The 21,776-nt window shown below is 35.2% G+C and overlaps 1 protein-coding gene across 1 annotated transcript in view; it reads right to left on the reverse strand.

Annotated features, from left to right (window-relative positions):
• The window catches only part of HCN1 (hyperpolarization activated cyclic nucleotide gated potassium channel 1), a 192,966-nt gene that overhangs the window by 60,393 nt on the left and 110,797 nt on the right, over window positions 1-21,776 (reverse strand). The window contains exon 4 of the mRNA XM_030257549.4: window positions 8,859-9,077. Within this exon, the coding sequence (XP_030113409.4) occupies window positions 8,859-9,077 (219 nt within the window). The remainder of the gene's footprint in view (window positions 1-8,858; window positions 9,078-21,776) is intronic.

Below are 21,776 nucleotides of genomic sequence, written 5' to 3' on the forward strand. Positions count from 1 at the left end.
AAAATGTTGAAAAATTAAAAAGGACTGGGAGATATCCTATATAGGGGAATCAACTCCATAAATTCTAGTTATGTTCCTTCATATGCGCAACAAGAAATACCCAAAGACTTCACTTTTCATTTAAAAAAAAATCTTGCTGTTTTCCTCAAAACATTATAAAATTACTTTTACATAAAAATCAAATTCTGAAGTGAAGCTTTGGCTGAAGCAGGTATCCAGGGCTGCCCATATTAAATGGCATCTGACTAACAAATATTTTATCTAGAAGGAGACTGTATAGATACTTATCTGAAAATTACATGTTCCAAACCCCAACCTGTAAAAACATAGCAGTGTGAATTTTTAATTTAAATGTCCTTTTATTATGTTTAAGTAACTAGTGTTTAGAAAAATGTCATCTGAAGGCTTTTTTCTTTTTTTTTTTTTTCCCTTTGGTAGAAGAAGATGTAAAAGGTCCAGTGTATTTTATGAAAACAAATTGAATTAAAAGCATTCAATTTCTATATTTATTACTGCTTCTCCTTTCTAATAAATTTTCTTGAATTAGTGTTACAATATTTTTTCAAGGTTAGTAACCACTTGGATGAAACTCTTAATTTATCACACAAAACAATACAAAAGGGTTTTTAAAACATTCATTTGAAGGGAAAATGTTTTGGTCATTCTGCTATCCTCTGCACTCCAAAGCATTTATAAATATTGCATGTCTTATTTATACAATTATTATGTTCTCAAGGTATACATGCATTAATGTCTTGAATATTGTGAAACAAGGTGAGGTTGGGAAAGAACTTGTATACAAGTCAATATAAAAACAGTCAATCCTTCTTTCTTCCCTTCTTCCCTAACAAGGTAAAGGAAAAATACCCATAATCTTTCACAGAAAGGATTATTTTCTCACTCCTAGTATTATATTAGATAATATTGACTGCTATTTCCTTCAATCCATCTACAGGACATAAGCACAGTAATTCTAGTGCAACTTGGATAATTGCTACCTGCTATACCTATCTGGTGTGAATCAGAGTTTTCTCTTGCTAGATTTGTAACTTGTGCTGTATTTGAACAGAAAGTTTGAAGCCCAAAACTTAGTTTCTTGGGTTTTTTTCCTATCTCTTTTTGTTATTATTATTTTAAACCTATTTAATGTCGGAACCTATGATAATTATTGTGGAAAGAAAGCAGATTGTGTGTAAAATATGACTTTGGAATAACTTCATGTCTTCGCAGCTAATTGTATATAGTCATCATGAACACGGTTGCAATTGTAATGAGCTTGCTCTGCAGTTTCATATGGAAAACCGCTAGAAACCTAATCCATAATGCAAGACAGCAGAGCACTTTATAGGTAAATTACCCACAACACAGCAATAAATCAAAGACAGTCCCATCTGTCATTTTAGAAGCAGTGGGAGTCTATTACAGTTTGGCACAGGTATGATGCAGCCGGGTGGAGAGCACTTGGCTTGCACAGTACCTGCTGCCGGGAGGGACCAATCACCTTTTCAGAGATGAAAGGCAAAAATCACCAGCCCAATTACCCCAGCAAGAATGGCTGTAATGAGAAGCTGAAACACGATAATGAAGTATCAGGACAAAAGAGTCCTGAGTCTAGTCTAGTGAGAATGTTCTGACTAATTTACATTTCTCTCCAAAGTCTTGCCCTCAAAATAAACATCATATTCAGTTCAACTTGTAGAGAAAAAAAATTGTTTATTTTTTCAATGTTTCATCATTAAAGGTGAGTAACTTCTGATTTTTGATTGGAAGAGGGAAAATATTTTTTTTCCTCACTTTCTGCAATATTGTTCTTTCCTGTTTCAAAAATTGTGAAGACCAATGTCAATATCACAAGTATGTGCAGCAAAAATTCAGGTAATCATTATAAACAAAAAACTGATAAATATGAGAAAAAATGATGGCAGCGAAGGCCTTATCATGACACAATAAATATTTTCATGCTCAGTGAATAAGCTACTGCCTGCACAGCCCACACTAGTTATCATGGCTGAGAATTTACATATTCATTTATATGTCAGTTGATTTCATGATGGCCTTAATTATGCATCAAGTTAAAAGATGCATATAACTAAAAGGATTAATGTACCTACAAGTTCTATTATGTGCATGTCCTACCAAATAACAGGATGCATCCTGTGAAATAAAGAATCTGAAAACATTTTTCTGAGATTCAGGTGGTTTTTTCCCTTCCAGAATGTTTTCCCTTCCAGAATATTGACTGATACCAAGTATCTTTTAATAGCTTGCTTTGTTCTAATAAATGTCATTGCTTTCTGCAAAAACCAATGAGGCTCACAGAAGCCACAAATACAACATCTATCCATTTAGGAGTCTGTGACCTGATATTTGCAAAAAACAGCATAAAATTATTCAGAAATAATCCTAAAGACAACACTTTCAAACCCTTTTCTAACTATAAGACACTCTGGACTTCCAAATAAAATCACAAATCCAGTAATTATAAATACCAGAAACAACCCACAAATATTATGGAGTGCAATGACTCTCAGTCATGCCTAAATATTTAGGGAAAAAATGAATTTTCTTGTTCACAATACTGCAATGAATATATGGCTTTTGATAAAATGAATCATTTTATCATTTTGATAAAATGAATACTTACTCTTGAGGTCCTGACATTAGCAACTCTTGTACTTGATCACTTGATAAAACAGTTAAAAAATTCTTTACTATTTAAAATACTGCACTATGGCAAAGCTGAATAGGATATACATCTGTGTAAGCTAATGAGAATTTTCTAAAAACCTGAAAAAACAGGCTGCAAAAAGGTTTTGCTTTATTTTCCTGTTTTGTTTTGGGTTTTTTTTTGGTTTTATTTTTGGGGTTTTGTTTGTTTGTTTTTATCCAAGTGAGTCTAAATCCAGGATAAATTAAACCACCCCTAATTTTCCGAAATAAATAATTCCTTTGATATGGCAAGTATACTGTGCTGCATAGAAAATACAAGATTTATCTTCCAAGCGGCTCACCTTCTTCAGCAGTGACATGACATGACTTATTGCTAAAATTATGCTTCATAAATGAAAACAGGCTATTTTAAGTAAAGAATCACAGAACATTTTTATGTTACAGTATTGTCAGACTTTCTAAAAACTACTATCACCACCAGACTTCCATTTTTAAAAAACATGTGTAAACCATGGAAAGCTACTGAACTTAGAAATCAGTACTTAATAAGTACTTTGCTGCTCAGATCAGACGAGATCCAGGAATAACATTCTATAACTCCACTATTGCAAGTTCAGCTCTGTGTCTAAAATTCATGTTCTGCAATTTGCCGTTTGAACATCTGTTCCATTTAAGAAAAAAAAAAAAATCCATAAAACTAAATTTTCAAAGATTTTTTGTATGGCATATAATATGTAGGCATTGGAAATTTTATTGATTTCACTCCATTTCATCTGACTCAAATCCAATATGGATGTTTGCATTTAGTTTAATAATATATATATATATATATACATATATATATATACACACCACAAGCTGGTGGAAGCCTAGATAAATAGTGATGTGGTCTTGAGTTTTCCTTTGAATTTCCGTCATGACCAAAACAGACATTTCCCAGACAAATCCCTGATACTTACAGATGACATAGTTAAAAATATCTAAATTTTTCCAGAAATATTTCCTAAGAACTGAAGTAGTTCTAATGAACATGCCAGAGCTTGGTATCTGCCTTGTTCCACTTTCAGTTTAACAACCAATTGCTTGAAACTCAAGAAAACATGGAAGTGAATGATGTCTCCGGTTCCTCTTTAGGAAAATGCAGAGGTGTCACTTGCTGGATGAGTGACTACCAAGTCTTGATTTACTCCATCGCAGAGCCCCTCCATTGCACCCTAAAACAACTGCTCAGAGAAGGAAGCTCGAAGAGGTGGCCCCCAGATTCGGAAGGGAGGACCTCAGCTGTATCACTGCCCAAGGTGAGGGAGAACACACACAGCCTCCTGGAGGGGCAGGGAATTGGGAACCTGTTCCATCCACAGCTCCCCTGAAACACCCCAAGGTGCTGCTACCTCTTGCAATGCATATCGAGTATCTCCCCACAGCCTGCGAGGGCAATTTAGATATCCAAACTGGAGCTGTGAGGGACAGACTTGAAAAGCTGGTGAAAAGCCTCATGCTGCAAAATTTAAAGCTGCCCAGCTGGCCTAATTCTGTATTCCTTTTTAAATGTTTTTTCTGATGCTTAAGAAATGAAAAATGGGCAATTTGAGCTCCAAATCTCAATGCTATCTTTATAAAAATTCATAATATTATATAATTTTGTAGTAGTTGTTTACTACTTACAACTTACTGGTTGCTTTTAAATTACCTTTAGATGCAATTATTGCTTTTTCTCTGTGAGAAAAAGTACATTTAAATGATTTTCTTTTTTTTTTTTTTTTGAACTAGACTGATTTAACTGAAGACATACTAAAAGATCATAAATTAATAGAAAAAATAAAAGCAAAATATTGCGTTAGAAGATGCCGTTTGGGACATTTGAGACAGCTGTAATTTTTTTCCATTTCCTATATGTATATAATTGAATTAAACATTTTTATGTTTCTCATATTACTTGCAACTGGCAAAACTGGTCTAATTCTTTATTTTTTTAATACTTTGTGTGGTTTGAGTTTTGTTAGAGAATACAAATTACACAAAATGATAGCATAAGGAAAATGGAAAATGATAGCATAAGGAAAGCTAAAATAAAATTAAATAATAACCTCCCCAGCTAATACCTGGTATTTTATCAAACCAATTTAACAATCTTTATGCTATGAGACAATCTGTATGCCACTACAAATCTTCCCTCTAATTGTTTGTTTTTCCTGTATATTTTTTGCCTATGACAGAATGTAATAGAGAAAATATTAACCTATCTTCAATCATGAAAATTCTTTGACACTCATAGCATTGGGTGAACATCTTCCTACTAGGAACTGCCAAGATCTAAAGGAAGAAATATTTAACTAATGATCTTCACCTCCTTGTCAAGTGACTGTTCATTTTGCCTTCTTTGTTTCACACTAGATTGTTAACAAGTTCAGCATATTGCATTTCTGGTTCTTTCAAATAAATGCCTTTGCTAAGGCAAAAATCTTTGAGATGTGCTGACTTTCTAGACATTAGAAAATGTCAAAGGTGTTGTCACTTAGAATATTGCTTTTAGTTATTACGGCATTCCTCTCTGACTTACACCAAAGTCAGGAAGGAGGATGCTAAGATTACATTGATTCGTTGATTTATTCAGTGCTTTCCTAAGGTAGAATGGTCCATCAAACTTTATTACTGCAAAGAGAATATGGATTGAGTATACCTAAATTGGACATCACTCTTCTTTCTCAGGTATCAGCCCTTCACTACATACATACCAGGATCTGATGGATGTATTAAATCTGAGAGACTTTTTCTTTCCTGTGAGAATAGTTCCACTACTTCAGCAGAAAAAAGCCTGAACTTTGTCAGAGTGACCAGAATGTATCAATGCATTCTTTTTTGCACAACTTCGCAGCATACAAGTGCATTGTCCATCTCCTACATCTGATGGCTTATAATCACTATTAATTTTTCTGATACATTTTGGTTTTGACCCCTCAGAGTAAACCTGTGGAGCAATATTTGCTTCCTTAATATATTTTGATTTCCCTCAGCATGCAATATTTTGCACAGTTCAAATTCTTTGACAGTGTTGGACATTTGGCTTAATGAAATATGGTTCTTTTCTTCCTGTGTGTAGTTCTTCAATTTTGAACTATGTTTGTCCTAATTTTGCATATCTTGAACTTGGGAAGGACCTGAATGAGGAAGATTTCAGCAAATATTTTATTCTGGCTGCTTTCAGTGTGAGAACAAGAACTTTCCTTTAATTGATTGCATTCCATAGATACATTTATGATGTTATTCAGAGAATAATCAAATAACAATGTCTTTCTTCCTTCACTATCATTCTGTGTTGCCTAGCAATTCATAATAATTTCATTGTTTTATATAATTCTCACAAGAAAAAAAAATTGAGCCAGCAAATATACAACCCTAGATATATATGTCTAAAAAAAGAACTTGATCCTGGCCCTTAAGTCCAAAAAAAATAAATCAAAGAAGTCTCCCTCTCCTGAATTTTTAATTTCAGAAGAAAAAAAAAGTAATAAACTATGCAAAATTGGATAATGGAGTATATTTAAACTCTGAAATCTGTAGCTGAAATTTCATCTACCTTATTCTTAAGTGTCAGATATGTGAAATATAAAAAAAATTTATGTGCCAATATTTTAGAAAATATGATGACAAAATGGGTACCACAAAATGATCTTTGAAATGCCCATTTATCTAGTTTTCAGAGAAAAGAAATGTATTGAATACCCTTTAAGAATTTGTAGTAATGACTTGTAATTCTTATGTTATAATCAAATATTTAGTTTAAAATATGATTAAACTATGATAAAGAAATGGTTAAGAATGTACAGACAAGTCTGTATAATTGTTACAGCTAATAACTTATATGAGTCAGTAGGAAAAAAATCTTTATTCAAGACATCCTTTATCTCTAGCCCTTAATAACCAGCATAAAATATGTTCCAGAAAATAAGAAACATTTTCCCTAAAGCATAGAAATATGCACTTTCTGGCTCATTTCTTAAATTTCTGATTTCCATGTTATTCTTTACCTCAGAAGTCGGGAAATAAGAAAAAAAAAAACAACCAAAAGGAGAAATGAATGTGTTGAGAATTGCAGGACTTGAAAAATGCTGGATATTTCTATGCTAATGTTTAACAAAGTGTGTGCATAAAATCAGAGAAAAAACAAATAAAAAATTTTGTTTCTGTGTGCATAAAATCAGAGAACAAATGAATAAACAAAAAAGTTTTGTTTGCTGTTTTGCAAAAAGATGAGAAATGCAATACTGCTTGACTGCTGTTGGGTTTTAATTTACAAAACAAGTGAAAATTCCACTGGCTTTACTCAGCACAGTTTAAAATACATGGATATTTTTACACATGTACTATATTTCTGATGATCAAAACATTCTGATATACTGCTGCAGCCAGCAAGGTCTGATGATAATGATTCACATGGGATTTCAGGTGTATTGTGACATTTCTTCTGATTTCTTAAATCTGTGTATATGTGTGTATGCATCTTAACCCTAGCCTGTAATGAAATTTCAGTCATAGTTCATGTCCATGGTAATGAGCTTTCTGTCCCACAGCTTCCTAGAAATGGCCCATTTGGATAAAATTACTTTCTTTGTTCACAGAAGAGACCTAATGAGCCAGCTGAGTTAGGTAACCTACAAAGATAAGTCCTTTGACATTATACTCAGATGAATATGGGGGTTTCACATGGTCACTGACAGAACTCATTTGGTTTTAATGATCATCTCTATTCTCCTTCTAAACTTCTTATTCTCACTTATATTTTATGACACTACAGTGTGTGAAATTTCTTGCTTGCAAACTTGTTTTGAACAGCTGTTTTGTCAGCCACAAGCTAATTTTTCTGTCACTGAACTTACAGCTCATCTTACCTTTTCTTGTCTCTCACATGTTGAACCCATGATCTGGATGCAATTTGAGCTTAACAAAACTGTATATAAACGCTTCTTCACCCACACATTCTCGTTACTTCCCTCTTTGCTTCCTTGTAAAGAAAATCCCCCAGTCCATCCTACTCTTTTTTTTTCCCCTCTCTTGCCTAGGAAATTCAGGTCGTTCCCCTTCATCCTCAGCAGATGCCAGGGTCACCCTCTCAGCTATTTAGTCTCTGCCAGTTTTCTCCCTCAGGTTTGTGTTACATCATACATTTCTGCCCAGTTTGCCTTTCTGGACCTTGTTATGGACATATACCAAATACTATTGCCCAGGCTGTGTTTCTTATTTGCTGATGTGAACTTTGATTTCACTACTTTGCTCAGTTGACCTCTCCCTTGGTATGGCTCCTCCAGTTCCCCATTTAATGTAACAATGAATTTTGTCATCTTTTAAGTACCTACGTAATTCTGCACATTCTTTTTGTCCCTTCCTGAAGTTCATTCTGATCATTTTTTCCTTATGCCATCATTCCTAGACATATCTTCCAGTTTCATGCCTTGGTCCACATCCATCTCTGATTTTTATTACACAACTGACAGCTTTAATTAGTACTTACTTCAGAAAGATCCTACCCTGTACCCATTCATGTGTTTTTAGTTACAGTCTTACACAGAATAAAACAACATTTTACTTCCTGCTTCATAAAGAACACTCTTCCACTAACCCTACTCTACTTTTCTACCTTCTGCCACAATCCTTTCTGACCTTGGAGAGGACATTACAGGTCATGAATTCACATGTAAACAGTACTGTTACTAAGCAAATGAAGACCTTCTGAGCACTTCTCTGAGGCAGTTACAAACAAAACTAATTTATTTGGTCTGGTTGTCATTTAAAGGCCTTTTAACATGTTTGAGGGTGATCCCTGAACTGCACTCCAAAGGAATGACAGGAAATTTTAAAGACGTGCCCAAGCTACGAAGGTTAAGGCCCGGGTTCAAGCTACCTAGATCAAATACCTACAGAATGTAGTAAAGGGATACAAAGCAAGTCTGAAGCAAGGAATAGAGTTTTCACTGGAGAGTATAAAGGAAGTTGAACATCAAGAACCAGCTGCTCTCTAAGCAAAGTAGGTTCCTGCAAAAACATAGTGAACTTATGGAGTGTTCTGAACTCCTTTGTGTTCAAAGACATCTGCCACAGGCTTCACAAACTACTAGATCATTTCAAGTAAAGAATGAAAACATCCCATTAATCCATTTCAGAACCGAAGGAGTTATGAGAAAATTAGTTACCTTTTCTTGGTATTGTCGTCGTGATGAATCCAGAGACTGAATGAGGGCAGTGGCATGACCAACAAACATGGCATAACAAGTAGCCCCCACAATCATACTCAGCATCGTTATCCAGAGGTCAGACATGCTGACGGGGGCACGGGCTCCATAACCAATGCAGAGCATGTGGCTCATGGCTTTGAAGAGTGCATATGAGTACTGCTTTCCCCAGGAATCATTCTGCAAGAAAAGAGACAAGTGACTGAGCCTGCGAGCAGCTGGAAAGAAAAGCACATTTGTACCTGTTTAATGGGATCATAGATTGCTGCCTCTGAAAGAGTAGTTGGGTAATGTATACTCTGTGTTTGAGAAGAGATAGTCCTTCTAAATTAACTGTTAGATAAAGCGGATAGATATCTGTCAGAATTTCTGACAGATAATACTTATCACAGTGAAATGAAATAAAATTGACTATTTTTTATACATTATTATATTCTTAAATGTGGGTGCTATCCTAATTACAAGGAGACTAAAGGTCAATTATATTTTACAACCCATAGCAGATGGATTAGAAAAAGCTGAGTACTCAGACTTATCAGGCACAATAAGGTGGTATTTTGTTTTAATATGCATGTATATACTCCTATGGCCCTATTTCTTTCTTTTTGGAATTGTCAATTTTAACATACAACCTTAGTAGATCTACCTTAGATCTACCTTAGTAGATTCCTTTAATTTTTCAAGGACAGAAAAAAAGAGTATTATTTATTGCAATGTCTGCTTATCCTGATTTCTTTTCTTTTTGTTTTTGTAATACTGTGTTTATATGGGATTAATCTCAATTGAAAAGAAGTCTGTTTATCCTGCATCATAGCAAACCTATGTTCATAGTCACAGTTTGTGAAAGTCAGCTCAAAAAAAAAAAGGTGATGCCTAGGTCCTGTATTTCTGATGTGCAGCTACTCCTTCCCTGTCTCTCTGGTAGATTAGAAGGACATGACTTCTTGCTCATAAGCTTTTAAAATTGCAAAGATGTTGGCAGCATCCTCCCTTCAGCTTTACATAAAGACAGTCAAAGGGGCTGTTACCAGCAAAAAGCAGACACCTTAACACATTCCAAAAAGCCCTGGGACTCCTTGTCAGATTTTTCTGTTTTCCAAGCCAAAAGAATGAAACAAGAACAAGGAGACAAACAGTGCTTGCAGGCACGCAGCACACCAACACAGTATTTACCATGAAATAAAGTGAGAACAAATTCAAAAATTTAGAAGTAAAGAAGGAGAAACTGGGATGAGAGAAGAAATATTAGTCAGTTATATAGTATAGTGTCTAATATACAGGGCCAAAATTTGTTAACATAGATCTCCATATCTGCAGTAGCATTTATATATAAAGTTTATCTATGACATAAAAATATTTGTGTCTCTCTTCCACTGATAGAAGTTGTACTCAAATGCTCTAATTTCTCAAAGAGCTTCAGGCTTGCTCTCTTGCCATTTAAATGCCAAGGTTACTAACTATCCTTGTGCTTCACATCTATTAAAATGCTTTTTCTAGACCTCCTATTAGTCTAAATAACTGGTAACAGAAGATAAGCTGCCAATTGTTGTATTGCAGTTGACATAGTTAGCACTTATTCACTAATGTAATAATTTAAAAATTAATGGTTTCTCTGTACTTAACACTTGTTTCATGTTGTAAGTCAAATCTTTTCAGATTTGTGAGCTGTTACTTTTTCAAAAGTTAATATTTTGTGTCATAAAAACAGCTAAGGAATAGGTTTTGAATGTCTACACTTCAAAAAGAAAGAAAAAGAAAAAAGAAAAAATAGATAGCTTAGATAGCTGGAAGCCAGGTAGTGACTTATAAAGAAGTAACTTTCCTATTGTTTCAGACCTTTAAAAATACTCAAAAAATGAATGACATGAAGGAAATTCCCCAAAAAAATTTCAGTCCAGGACTCAACTATCTAGTTTGAGCACAAAAACATCTTGCTGTTGGGGTCACTGCAGATAATCTAATGCAAATTCCCCATTGCTCAGGAAAGCAACTTAAAAAAATTAAGGCACTGTTTATTTTGAGGACCTTTCCCTCCAACTGTCATCCAACTCCTTGTACAGAAATAACTAATGAGGAAACTTTTAGAGACCTGTGTCAAATTCTTTAGCAGTTGCGCTTTGTATAGATTAAATTGGGAAAACAATAAACTGCACGTTGGATGAAATATAACTGGGGTCTTTCAAGGACACAAGTAGTGCAATTAAAACCGCAGTATTCACAAAGCTGTAAGATCAAATCTTCAGTTCTTGTAGGGCTCTGTAAAGTGGATCTTTCTCCTAAATTTATTAGCATAAATATTATAATTATTAAACAAAAATAAAAGCTAATCTTGATCCCTCCTATAAATATTTTCCAGCATATCCTTGGTATGATAAATCCCAATTAATATGCCTTCTATAATATTATATTTTTACACCAGTTTCTGAGTTAATCTGAACATTAATGGATTTTATTTCTTGACTGAGATACTTTCCAGGTCTGTGAGTCACAGTTCTAAATAAAATACCATTGTTTTAAGAAAGAATAAGAAAATGGAAATGAGGAGTAGCAATAAGCAACAAAATAGAAAGAATCTTTCCTACTAACAGGGTAACAGGGTGAGTGAAAAATCAACTGAATACTACTAAGGAAGTACCACCAGAAGGGAATAAGTAGGAATAATAGAGCTCTAATGACAGAGGAGAAATCACTAAAAATTTACAACAAAAGAAACAAGCATATGTTTAGCTATATATCTGCCTTTTAGATGTATATAGCTATATAAGCACCAAAGTGTGATCCAACACCTCAGCCACAACTGCACCTGAATGCAGAGTGCAGGTCGCCACCATCTCTAATGGCTATTTTTTTATACAAAGAGCATCAGTTCATACATGTTACAGGCTAGGGAGATTTCAGTCGTTTCTGAATGGATGGTCCTGAGCAGCAGGTCCTCAGACAGGTAGAAAGTCTTTAGCAAAAGGAGAATAAAAAAGAAAGAAAAGACTGACAAAGCATCTGAATTCAGCTTGGATTTGTCTGAGGACTTTTTTGCCAAAAATAGCTTGTCAATGTGTTTTTGTTTCTTTTCTTTAATAATTATGGGCTTTTTGTAAAATCAGGTGCAAAAATTAGTCTTTAGTTTGAATAGGGATTTTTTTTTAAATACTAGTCAGCAAATACCATTGTGAAGAGTGCAGATTTCAGTACAGTTACTTGAGTTGTTCAATGGTTTATTCCATATATAAACCACTTAAAAAGAACATTGATTCTAATGTCAAATCCTATACATGATGTATGTTACAACCAATGTTACTAAATGAAATAATAACTATTTAATTATTTTCCTATTAGTCTTGTATAACCTAAGGGTTTGGCAGGAGTAACACTAACTTTGTTTCATTGTGAAGGGTTGGAATTTTCCACAACTTTGTTCCAACGTGCTGCTCTTTGCTGTCCAAAAGCAATGTGTGACCATTTCTCTGCTGGCCAACAGTACTATTTTTTTAATGAGAAGTAATTTTGCACCTGCATCATGAAATTTTTGCATAACACATTCACAGATAATATCCCTGAGTTAATAAAAGGCCATTCCATAAAACAGAAAATCCTCATTTTACACAGGCGTCTTTTCTTTAATACAATCTTAAATACTAATATTTATATAATTACAGATTAAATGTTTCCCAAATGGCCATATTCTATTTATAAGGTATAGATTAAAACAAGAAAAAACAAGCTGGAAATATCATCTACCAATTAATAAAAAAGGGCATTTAATTTCTAAGTTGACAATGGGTTGATCACTGTTTCCAGATTAACAGTAATCAGTTTAAAAAGTTTTAAATTAAATTACATTAATTTGGAAAAACTTTTAAAGACTGTAATTTTGAGAAATACCAAAGCTGTTTATCCAAGGATTGATTACATAATCTAGCTTGATGACATTAAGAAATCCTCACATTTGTGACAGGAATGGTCCCTGATCATTTTTAATTATATCTGTAACTATATACATTAACTTCCCAGTTATCCTGAAGAACACATTAATTCCAGGGCACTTCTACTCCTTAAAAATCTGTGTCTTTTCCTTCACCAAAGGATGTTATGTTTGTCCCATAATTTCACATAAAACTGCTATGAATGTCTTTTTGTAATATTAACTTTTCACCTCAAAAGAAATAAATCACATGGCACTTTCTAAGGGACAAAAACAAAAGACAAATTATTTTTCTAAGGGGATTAAAAAAGTGTTTCTATTTTACTATATAATCTATGGAGGTTTCCATCAGGAAATTTTGTTGTCATAAGACGAATCAATTCCACTCCAATATTGTAGTTATTCCCTCAGGCACAACTTATCTTCCCTCAGCCATATCCTTGCACTGAGATATAAATTGATTTAGAAGTATCGTACCAAGGAGACTATTGCACAGACAGTAATGGTTTCCTCATTTTTGCCTCAGTCCTTGTTTTCTTTCACATCACAATTACTGCAGGTGTCACAGAAACGGGTCTGTCAGTTTACAAGGTCATGCTTTGCAATCATGGACCAAAGACCGTCTTAATTATTAAATGAAATGGTTTCTACAAGGATTTTGATCTCATTCTCATTCTGCCTTTAAAACTGAAGCAGAAGTAGGGAAGTAGCTCTCCCTCTCTGAAAGAACTTGTCTTACCACTGACACCCCTGTCTTTTATGGTCACCATTGTCTTCAGGTTCTCTTGAAAGTAAGTAGCATCTGAAGGAAGATCTTGACAGGACATAGACAGTTAGTCTCTATCCTGGTAAATTACAAAGTATCAGAAAGCATTTCCAAGCTCTAGAGTTTGGTTCCCATGGTTTCCCTTTCAGAAATGTGCGGCCATTGGAGAGGCCCCACAGCATTCTCCAAGCAACAGCAGCTGTACTTTGGAGCTGCTCCAGGTGAGGAACCTTTCCTTCTAGGCTTCACCGGCATGAGCTTGTCCAGTGCTGAAACTCAAAAAATATTTATTCTACAGACATAGTAGGTAGCTCCTAAACTAGTCCTACCCCAGTGCCCATCAAAATGGGGAACTATAAATTTACTTAAGACTATGAAGGCAGCTAGACAGTCCATAAGTAAGCCCTCTGGTTTTAGCATTGTCATGGGAAGCCATTGCACAATATAAATGTACAGTTAGGGTTTAAGAGGTTGAAGAAAGCATGAAGTATCCTTGCCTGCATAGTGGCGGAGGCTGTAACACAGGAGTGGCCCTGAGGAAACTTCTGCCTAAATTCTGGGGGACATGAGCTATGCTGGTCAAATTTACTGTAAAAATTAGTCTTTTCCATCAGGAATTAAATTAAACTGTATTTATGTCTTTTATAGCCATATATGTTAGCTGTACACTTAATTGCAAGTCACTGCTTTCAGCTTCTTCTAGAAGACTTCTTAAACTGAAGAGTTACTTATAATTTAATAAAAAAGGCATGCTAAGAAAAGGCTATAGATGCATGTTAGCAAATTTTTTACCAGGTATGTCTGACATAGCTAGAAAAAAGGCCATGTGATTATTTCCCTGTGTTGACCTGTTATGTGCAAGTAACATTAATAGAACTGGGCCTCTGTATTGAATTTATTATTTCCGCAGAAATCCATATATATATATATATATATATATATATATATATATATATATATATACATATATATACATATATATACACACACATATATACAGATTTATTGTTTACATGCTTTTCCATCAAGAAAATGCATAATTCTCTATCTCTGGTGTCATACAGTACATTAGAATTATGCATTAGTTAAAATATCAGACAGGAAATCAACTCAGCGTTTCAGCTTTTAAAGAAGTTATTTGAATTGACAATGAATAATCAAGTAAGCCAATGCAAAACATGTCCAATATTTACTGTTTCAAAGCTCATGCAATGGTGAATGCACTACCATGTAAAACCTCTAGTTCTTACCACAGCTATTTCTATTATGAATATCTTGTTTCCTAAAACTAGTAAACAAAGGCAAGGTGGGATCAGACTTGGAAGACTAAAAATCTCAGTGTTCTGAAATTCTTAAGAAGTGCAAGGAAGAAGAGCCTATTTGAGGAAGTGTGCAAATAGGTATGATGTAAAACAGAAGCACTCTGAATCGGTAAGCTCAGTGAAATAAGCAGATGTCTTCAAAAGGTTCTGAACATTTCTCTCAGCTGATACATGCACAGATAACAGATGGTGTAAGTGACTCAGCATATACTTTCAAGTGCAGTACTAGCAGGAAAAAGAATTAGAAATTGTTTGGCATTGCATTCCACAGGAAAATAAGTTTGGAGGAGCAATGACTAAATATTATATATTTACTCTGTTCAGAGTAGTTACATGACTTTGCTGTTTTTTGATGCTATTTCTTTGGCACTAGCCATCAAACAAAAACAATGTAGCTTGTGAGATCTTTCCTTTTATTTTGATTTTTTTTTCCTGGTGCAGAAAATATTGAACATTTATCTGCTAATACACTCCCCCATTAAAAGCAAGTAGCCGGAGTGTCTACTTGTGATTGCACTTCTGAGGTAAGGATGAATAATTTTCATTGCAGAATAAGTGTGAAAATTCATAAACAGCAGAAGAAGGGCAGATATTTAGTTTATGGACATAGCCCAGTCTTTTACATATATTTGAGGTATTATGTTCAAACAAATAGGCCCACTGCATTCAAAGGGATGAGAAGATATGCTCACAATTTTATAGGGGAGGATTCCCTATATACTGCTCAGTATTGTTCTTCATTCTTTGTACCTGTGCATAGTTAGGCGATACAGTAGTGAGTTTTTATAGCTGTAAATATAAAGTTACAAAATAATGAATAAATCTTATGTGACAAATACTTCTTCTGTTCTTTTGCCTGTCAGTCAGCTCACTATGACTCATCCTTTTTATCTGGCCATTGTGCTCCCTTAACTGAAGCCAGATCACTGAAGGAATAACATTCCATTGCAAAGGATTATTTTAACAAGAATTTTAAGGGAATTTCAGTTTACAAAGATGTTAGAAAGCTTTTATAAAGTTTAAAGTAAAAAAGATGACAAGTAAAAACCATATTTTTCCAACATGAAAATTTAACAGTACTAGAAAACATTACCCTATTATGGAATTTGACTGTCTATACAAAAACCTTTTCAGAAAACAGTGGGTTTGGCTCAAGACAATTAATACTCTCCAAAACAGCTCCTGAATCAGTCTGAGAGTCAGCAGAGGTTTAACTGAGGCGTCTTTGCTCCAATAATTAGGAAATCCAGTTGCATGGAAGTAGGTTGTGGAAGCAACTGACTTCCAGGAGAAAAGAAAGACCTGGGCCTATTTAATCTATGGAATCATTACAACCCCCTTGCCAATCAGTCAGTGAAAAACTAAGGGATGAACACTGGTGAAAGAATTCTTCCAAATTGTACCAATTACTTAATCGCTTTCTCATCTTCTGGAAAAGCAAAATCAGAGTGCAGTGAAGCAGACAGGCATTTTTAAAGGATTTGTGTTTCAGTTCCTTAAAGAACTCTCACAGGCTGTGAACTACTTCTGTAAGAGGGGTGTCATGGAGCTTTTTGCCAACCAGTGATGACTTCTTTTTTATACGTCTGTTTTCAAACTGATCAGAAGGTATCAACTTTAGCAAAAATTACTGCTTCTGGAGAGCAATTCCTTCTCTCCTGATTTGAAATCTATTTCACTATTATATGACATATTTCAAAAAACAGCTTTTACAAATGTTTAGCACTGAAACATATTAGTTACCATTAGTTATCATTTTTTGGTGCTACATTTTTTTGGCACTAGCCATCAAACAAAGACAATGTAGCATGGCAGATCTTTCCTTTTATTTTGATTATTTTTCCTGATGCAGAAAATATTGAACATTCTGCTAATACATTTCTCCAGTGAACAAAATTCTTTACTGAAATTTATCAAATAAATTAAAAATCTGATCGAGGCATCTGGCTTTTGTTTCCCTTTGTCATAATACACTCAGATTTTGATTATGTTCAAGGCACTGATTTTTTATCCCGAAATAAACTTAAGAGCCATTGTTTACAAGCGACTAACTAGAACTGATATGCACTGCTACAAAATGGGAAAAAATGTTCTAATCACAGTAAGTATTGTGTGGTCACAGTAAGTGATTACAAGTGTATCTACAGGTTTTTTTCTGGGCAAACAATGCATCTTAAAAAGAAACACTTTCTTACAGAAAAGGAAGAAAGAAAAACTCATGGCATATCTAATAAGAGAATCTATAAATCCTGCCAGGAAGCATTTTTGATGAGCAACTTTGTTCATGAAATAGCTGTGTTCAGGAGAGGTAAAAATTCACTGTGCATTAAAGACAAGGTATCTCCTTGTTCTGCTCCGTTCATTTGGTGAAAGGAGCTGGATATAATGTAAAAGAGGTTACTTAATAAGTGTCAAGTATTGAATCAAACCATTTAAGAAATGCTTTTACAATGCAATCACCAAGAAAAGCTTTGCATTTTTAACATTAGTTATCTAGATAGTCAAGAATAGGCAGATGATAATGTGGGCTTAATATAGAGCTGGTCTGGAAAGCAGTCGAAGGAGTGAAGTGACATAAACCTGACTCGTGACTCCATAGTGTACTGCTTCACTGAGAACTGTTAGAAAGAATCTACACCATCATAGACCATATTTGCAACCAAGTTAGGAAAGGGAACTTGGTAGAAAGAACTTCACCTCTCTACTAGTGAGCAACTCAGACTAGACAGTAAATTATGTGAACAATCCCATAGCAAATAAGATGAGAAATGGAAATTATATGGCTTTGGAAGGGGACACTGAGCCTTCTGAGTGCTGTCACCATTCTCTTTGAATCAAAGGGATTTTAAAGCTACATTTAAAACGGCAGGAAACAAAAAACCTCACAAGTGGCAGAAAAAGCTATCATTAGGAAATATCTAGGCAAACTTCATACATAATTTAAAAAATACATAGACAGATATGCACAAAATAATAGTATCCCAGTGGTTTCTCACTACTTTTTTCAAAACATTCAAACATTGTCCAAGACACACTTTCCTCCTTGTTCAATGTTTAGGCATACTCTAATTAAATTTATTTCCTTTGTAAATATTTTTAAGAATGTGTTCTTAGAGGAAAAAAAAATGGATTACAGTAGATTAAAATGGTATAAGTTGATCTACTCACAAAGAGTCTGAATACGTTTTAATCTGCTTAAAAATGAATCAAGGTGAACCGATGCTCCTTTGACACAGAGAATCAGCATAACTGTGGGATTGGGATTTGTGAGTTACTGAATCCAGTGATTTAAAACCCAGTTTTTTTTCTCTAGTAAAGTGGTGCTTGGTAGCATATAGGCTAATTCAAGTATCTTTCTCCTTAATCTAAGGATATAATTTTTACCATGTTTTACTTAAATAATGAATTTTTTAAGGCAGAGTTTTAAGTGCTGGTTTTAAGCTTTTTTTTTTTTTTTCATGTAGCTGTTACTTTTCTTGTCAGTTTTTTAATAAATTTCCTAACCTGATGCCTTTGAGACTCTAGGTTGCATCTGGTTAGTTTACAGCTTTCAGAAAATTACCTTACTAAATATCTGAGCTCTCAAGAGGCTGATCTGCATTTCTGGTAAATCACAATCCTTCATCAAATACTACATCCTACAAAAAGCTGTGCATTATTTTATTAGGCAGTGACAGCAGGAAGCAAAATATTTCTGCAGCCGAAAACCTATTTTGGCTCTATGAAAAGAACAAACCTCAGTGTCAAAGCAAGTAGGCTGAATCTAGGTCAGAGGCTTTTTTTTCCTGAGAACACATCAGAGTTTCCTGATGACCTTTTCTTAAACTCAGATGCCTTAAAACTGTAGGTGCTTACTAGAGTCTGCAAGACTTTCAAGGTAATATAATATAAAAAAAAAATATTTAGCAGCCTAAATACCACCCACAAAATAATGTCTAGGCATTTAAAATAAAAAGACCTACTCAGTGACTCACAAAAATTTCATTTCCCTCCTTTAGCAGAGGGAGATTAATGTAAATCATAGAAGACTATCGTGAGCTTGGGGATATGAATTTTGGACTCTGAGGGGGAGGAAGGGGAACATGCTCTTCTTTTATCATTCTTAAGGGAGTTAACAGAGCACTTGAGTGATCCTGTAGCATTCACCCAAGAGGTGTGGAGCACACAAGTCCCTGTTCCAGCTATAAAGACAGTGTTCAGTCCATGCCCACTTGGTTACTCTGGGCTTCCTCAGGTACAGTCAGCCCAGTGCAGGGTGCAGTGTCAAGGACAGCCATCAAGGTCAGCTTGACACTGACAGTATGTGACAGCATGTCAGAGTAATGATCTTGTGACACCATGCCTGTGCTTCTGGAAAAATATTTTTGCGTGGTCATGCAAAAAATGACTGGGCAGACTACTAGAAGAAACACATAGCGATAGTTGTTCAACACCTGGATACCAGCTCGGTCCCTCAGCAAATTTCTGAAAACTGAAGGAAACATCACCCCATGCTCCCTGTGGTTTTATCTTTCCTGGGCATCTTCCCTTGCCATCCTTGAAAAGGGAAAAGGGAAACTGCAAGGAGACACACTGCTGGTCCCACCTAAATAAACTCCCAATAGCTCAACCATTAACTGGGACAACATTCAGTTTGTCTTTATATTACTCTTGTTTCCCTGTCCAACTTTCTACCTGTTTAAGCAAGTCCAGAGGAGGCCCACAAAGATTATCAAAGGGATGAAGCACATCTCCTATAAAAACAGGCTGAAAGAGTTGGGATTATTCAGCTTGAAGCACCTCTGGGAAGACCTCTTAGCAGGCTACCAGTACAAAGAGACGGCTTATGAAAAAGAGGCAGAGCAACTTTTTACAAAGGCATGTAGTAATAAGACAAGGAGAAATGGATTTAAACTGAAAGACAGTGGTTGTAGATTAGATATTGGATATATAAAGAAATTCTTTACTGTGAAGATGGTGAGACACTCAAAAAGGTTCCCCAGTGGCAACCTTTGTGGATGTCCCCCCACCCCTTGAAGTTATCAAAGCCAGGTTAAATGGGGCTTTAAGCCCTCTGGTTTAGTGGAAGGTTTAACTTTTCTTTAGCCAACTTGCCCTCTCACAGTTCCATAGAAAGTATTTATTAAACAAGTGTTTCATCCACAGAACAACTGTAGCACCATATAACTATTTAGAAATGGTTGGAAAGCCCATGGGAAACTTTCATACCTACAATATAAAAAGTAAGAAAGTCTCTTGCTGCAATTAAGAATTAAACTACATGCTTTCATTACAGGATGACCCGCAAAATAATCCTTCAGGGCAATGGAAACATTAGCCTGGTAAGTGGTTCATAGGAACCCAGGTTCTTCAGTGTAGATACTGAGGATGAAATGCTCTGACAGAAACAGGTATGGCTGAGGCAGACAGCCTAGGCCAGAGGACAAACCCTGTGGAGAGGCCAGACATGGGATGTCAGCTCTGCTGCTTGAAGGAGAGACGCACAGCAGAAACACCACAATCCTCAATGATGGACAATGAACAGGAAAAGTGCATTGAACTTTTTTATTGTTTACATGTGGATGTTTGGAGTGACCAGTGCCCTTATTTGTCCTGAGATTTGTTTGTGAGAACCAGCACTAAGAGAGAAAGGCAACCCAAAATTTCACTTCAGCTGACTTCAGGTACTTCACTTTGATAGCTAAGTGAGTTGGCAGGTCTCCCTAGGCTCCCTACACAGTCAGTAAAAATCTGACTTCTGCAGATGGTGATTCAGAGTAGAATGTTAATGCAGGTGTTCTTTATCACCTCCAGGGGAGAATTTCTCTTTCCATAAGCTGCCCAGGATCTTATTCAGCTAAAGCTGCATCCATTATCTTCCTGAGCTTCCCTACTGGGTATACCTGTTTTCATGGATAGACTTGACACCCCATTTCTGCCTAGCTCCAACTCAATGGAGAAAATAAAACTCCCTAGAACAGCTTCTTCTCTCAAGCTCTAGTTTTATTTTATGATCCGTGTTTTTTCTGTTGCAGCTGATCTTTGCAGTCAGATCAGGACATGAGTTTGCCCTTGCAAGTCTGACAAAACTCAGAGGGGCTCTGTAAGAGGTGCTGCAGATTTGAATTGGTGAATTCTGTTCCAGCACACTGGATTTAATGTAAGCATACTACAGTGAGATGGTATCATAAACTACAGATAGGAGCAGGTGAAAGACATTAAAAAATTCCAAATGAGAACAGAGGAATGCTTAGAATGCAAACATCATAATTATTTACTTACATGGAATAAAGTTATACAGCAGAGGGCATGTAGTGAGATAAAGGGTTCTTGGATTCAGGGATATTTGTATATCCATTTATTGAAAGTATGACATTTACCTTGCTTGTAAAAGGTTGGGAAGGATGTTAAACTGAAGGATGTTAAACTAAAAGGACTCAGATTCTAAGGAAAATAGCATTGCATTATCTTACATGCAAACGGTTGAAGACCTTTCTTACCTAGAACCTTCATGATAATTGGGAACCTGATACATTTCAAGACTGATTTTAAAAAGATTTTGTCTTGAAACCAGCATCACAGCAATGTTTGAATCTTTTAATAAATGTAGCAAACCATGGCACTCTGCACATATATGGCACTCATTCTGAACAGTGACAAACAACAATCATTTGTTTTTACAGCAACCATGATTTGCATCTTCCAAACAAATAGGGTAGACAAGTTTAAGCTGAGTTACAGATAAAAACAGTTTGTAACTCCCTTGTAAACATTCCAGAGCGAGTTTTCTTTTCATTTAAATTAGGCCTCCAATGGTCTTGAATCTAATCTGTGACTCTAATTTCAGATCACATGGCTATTTCTCCCTTCTGAAGTTCACATCAAAAATCCCA

The sequence above is a fragment of the Taeniopygia guttata genome, chromosome Z (genome assembly GCF_048771995.1).
Source record: "Taeniopygia guttata chromosome Z, bTaeGut7.mat, whole genome shotgun sequence".
NCBI lineage: Eukaryota > Metazoa > Chordata > Aves > Passeriformes > Estrildidae > Taeniopygia > Taeniopygia guttata.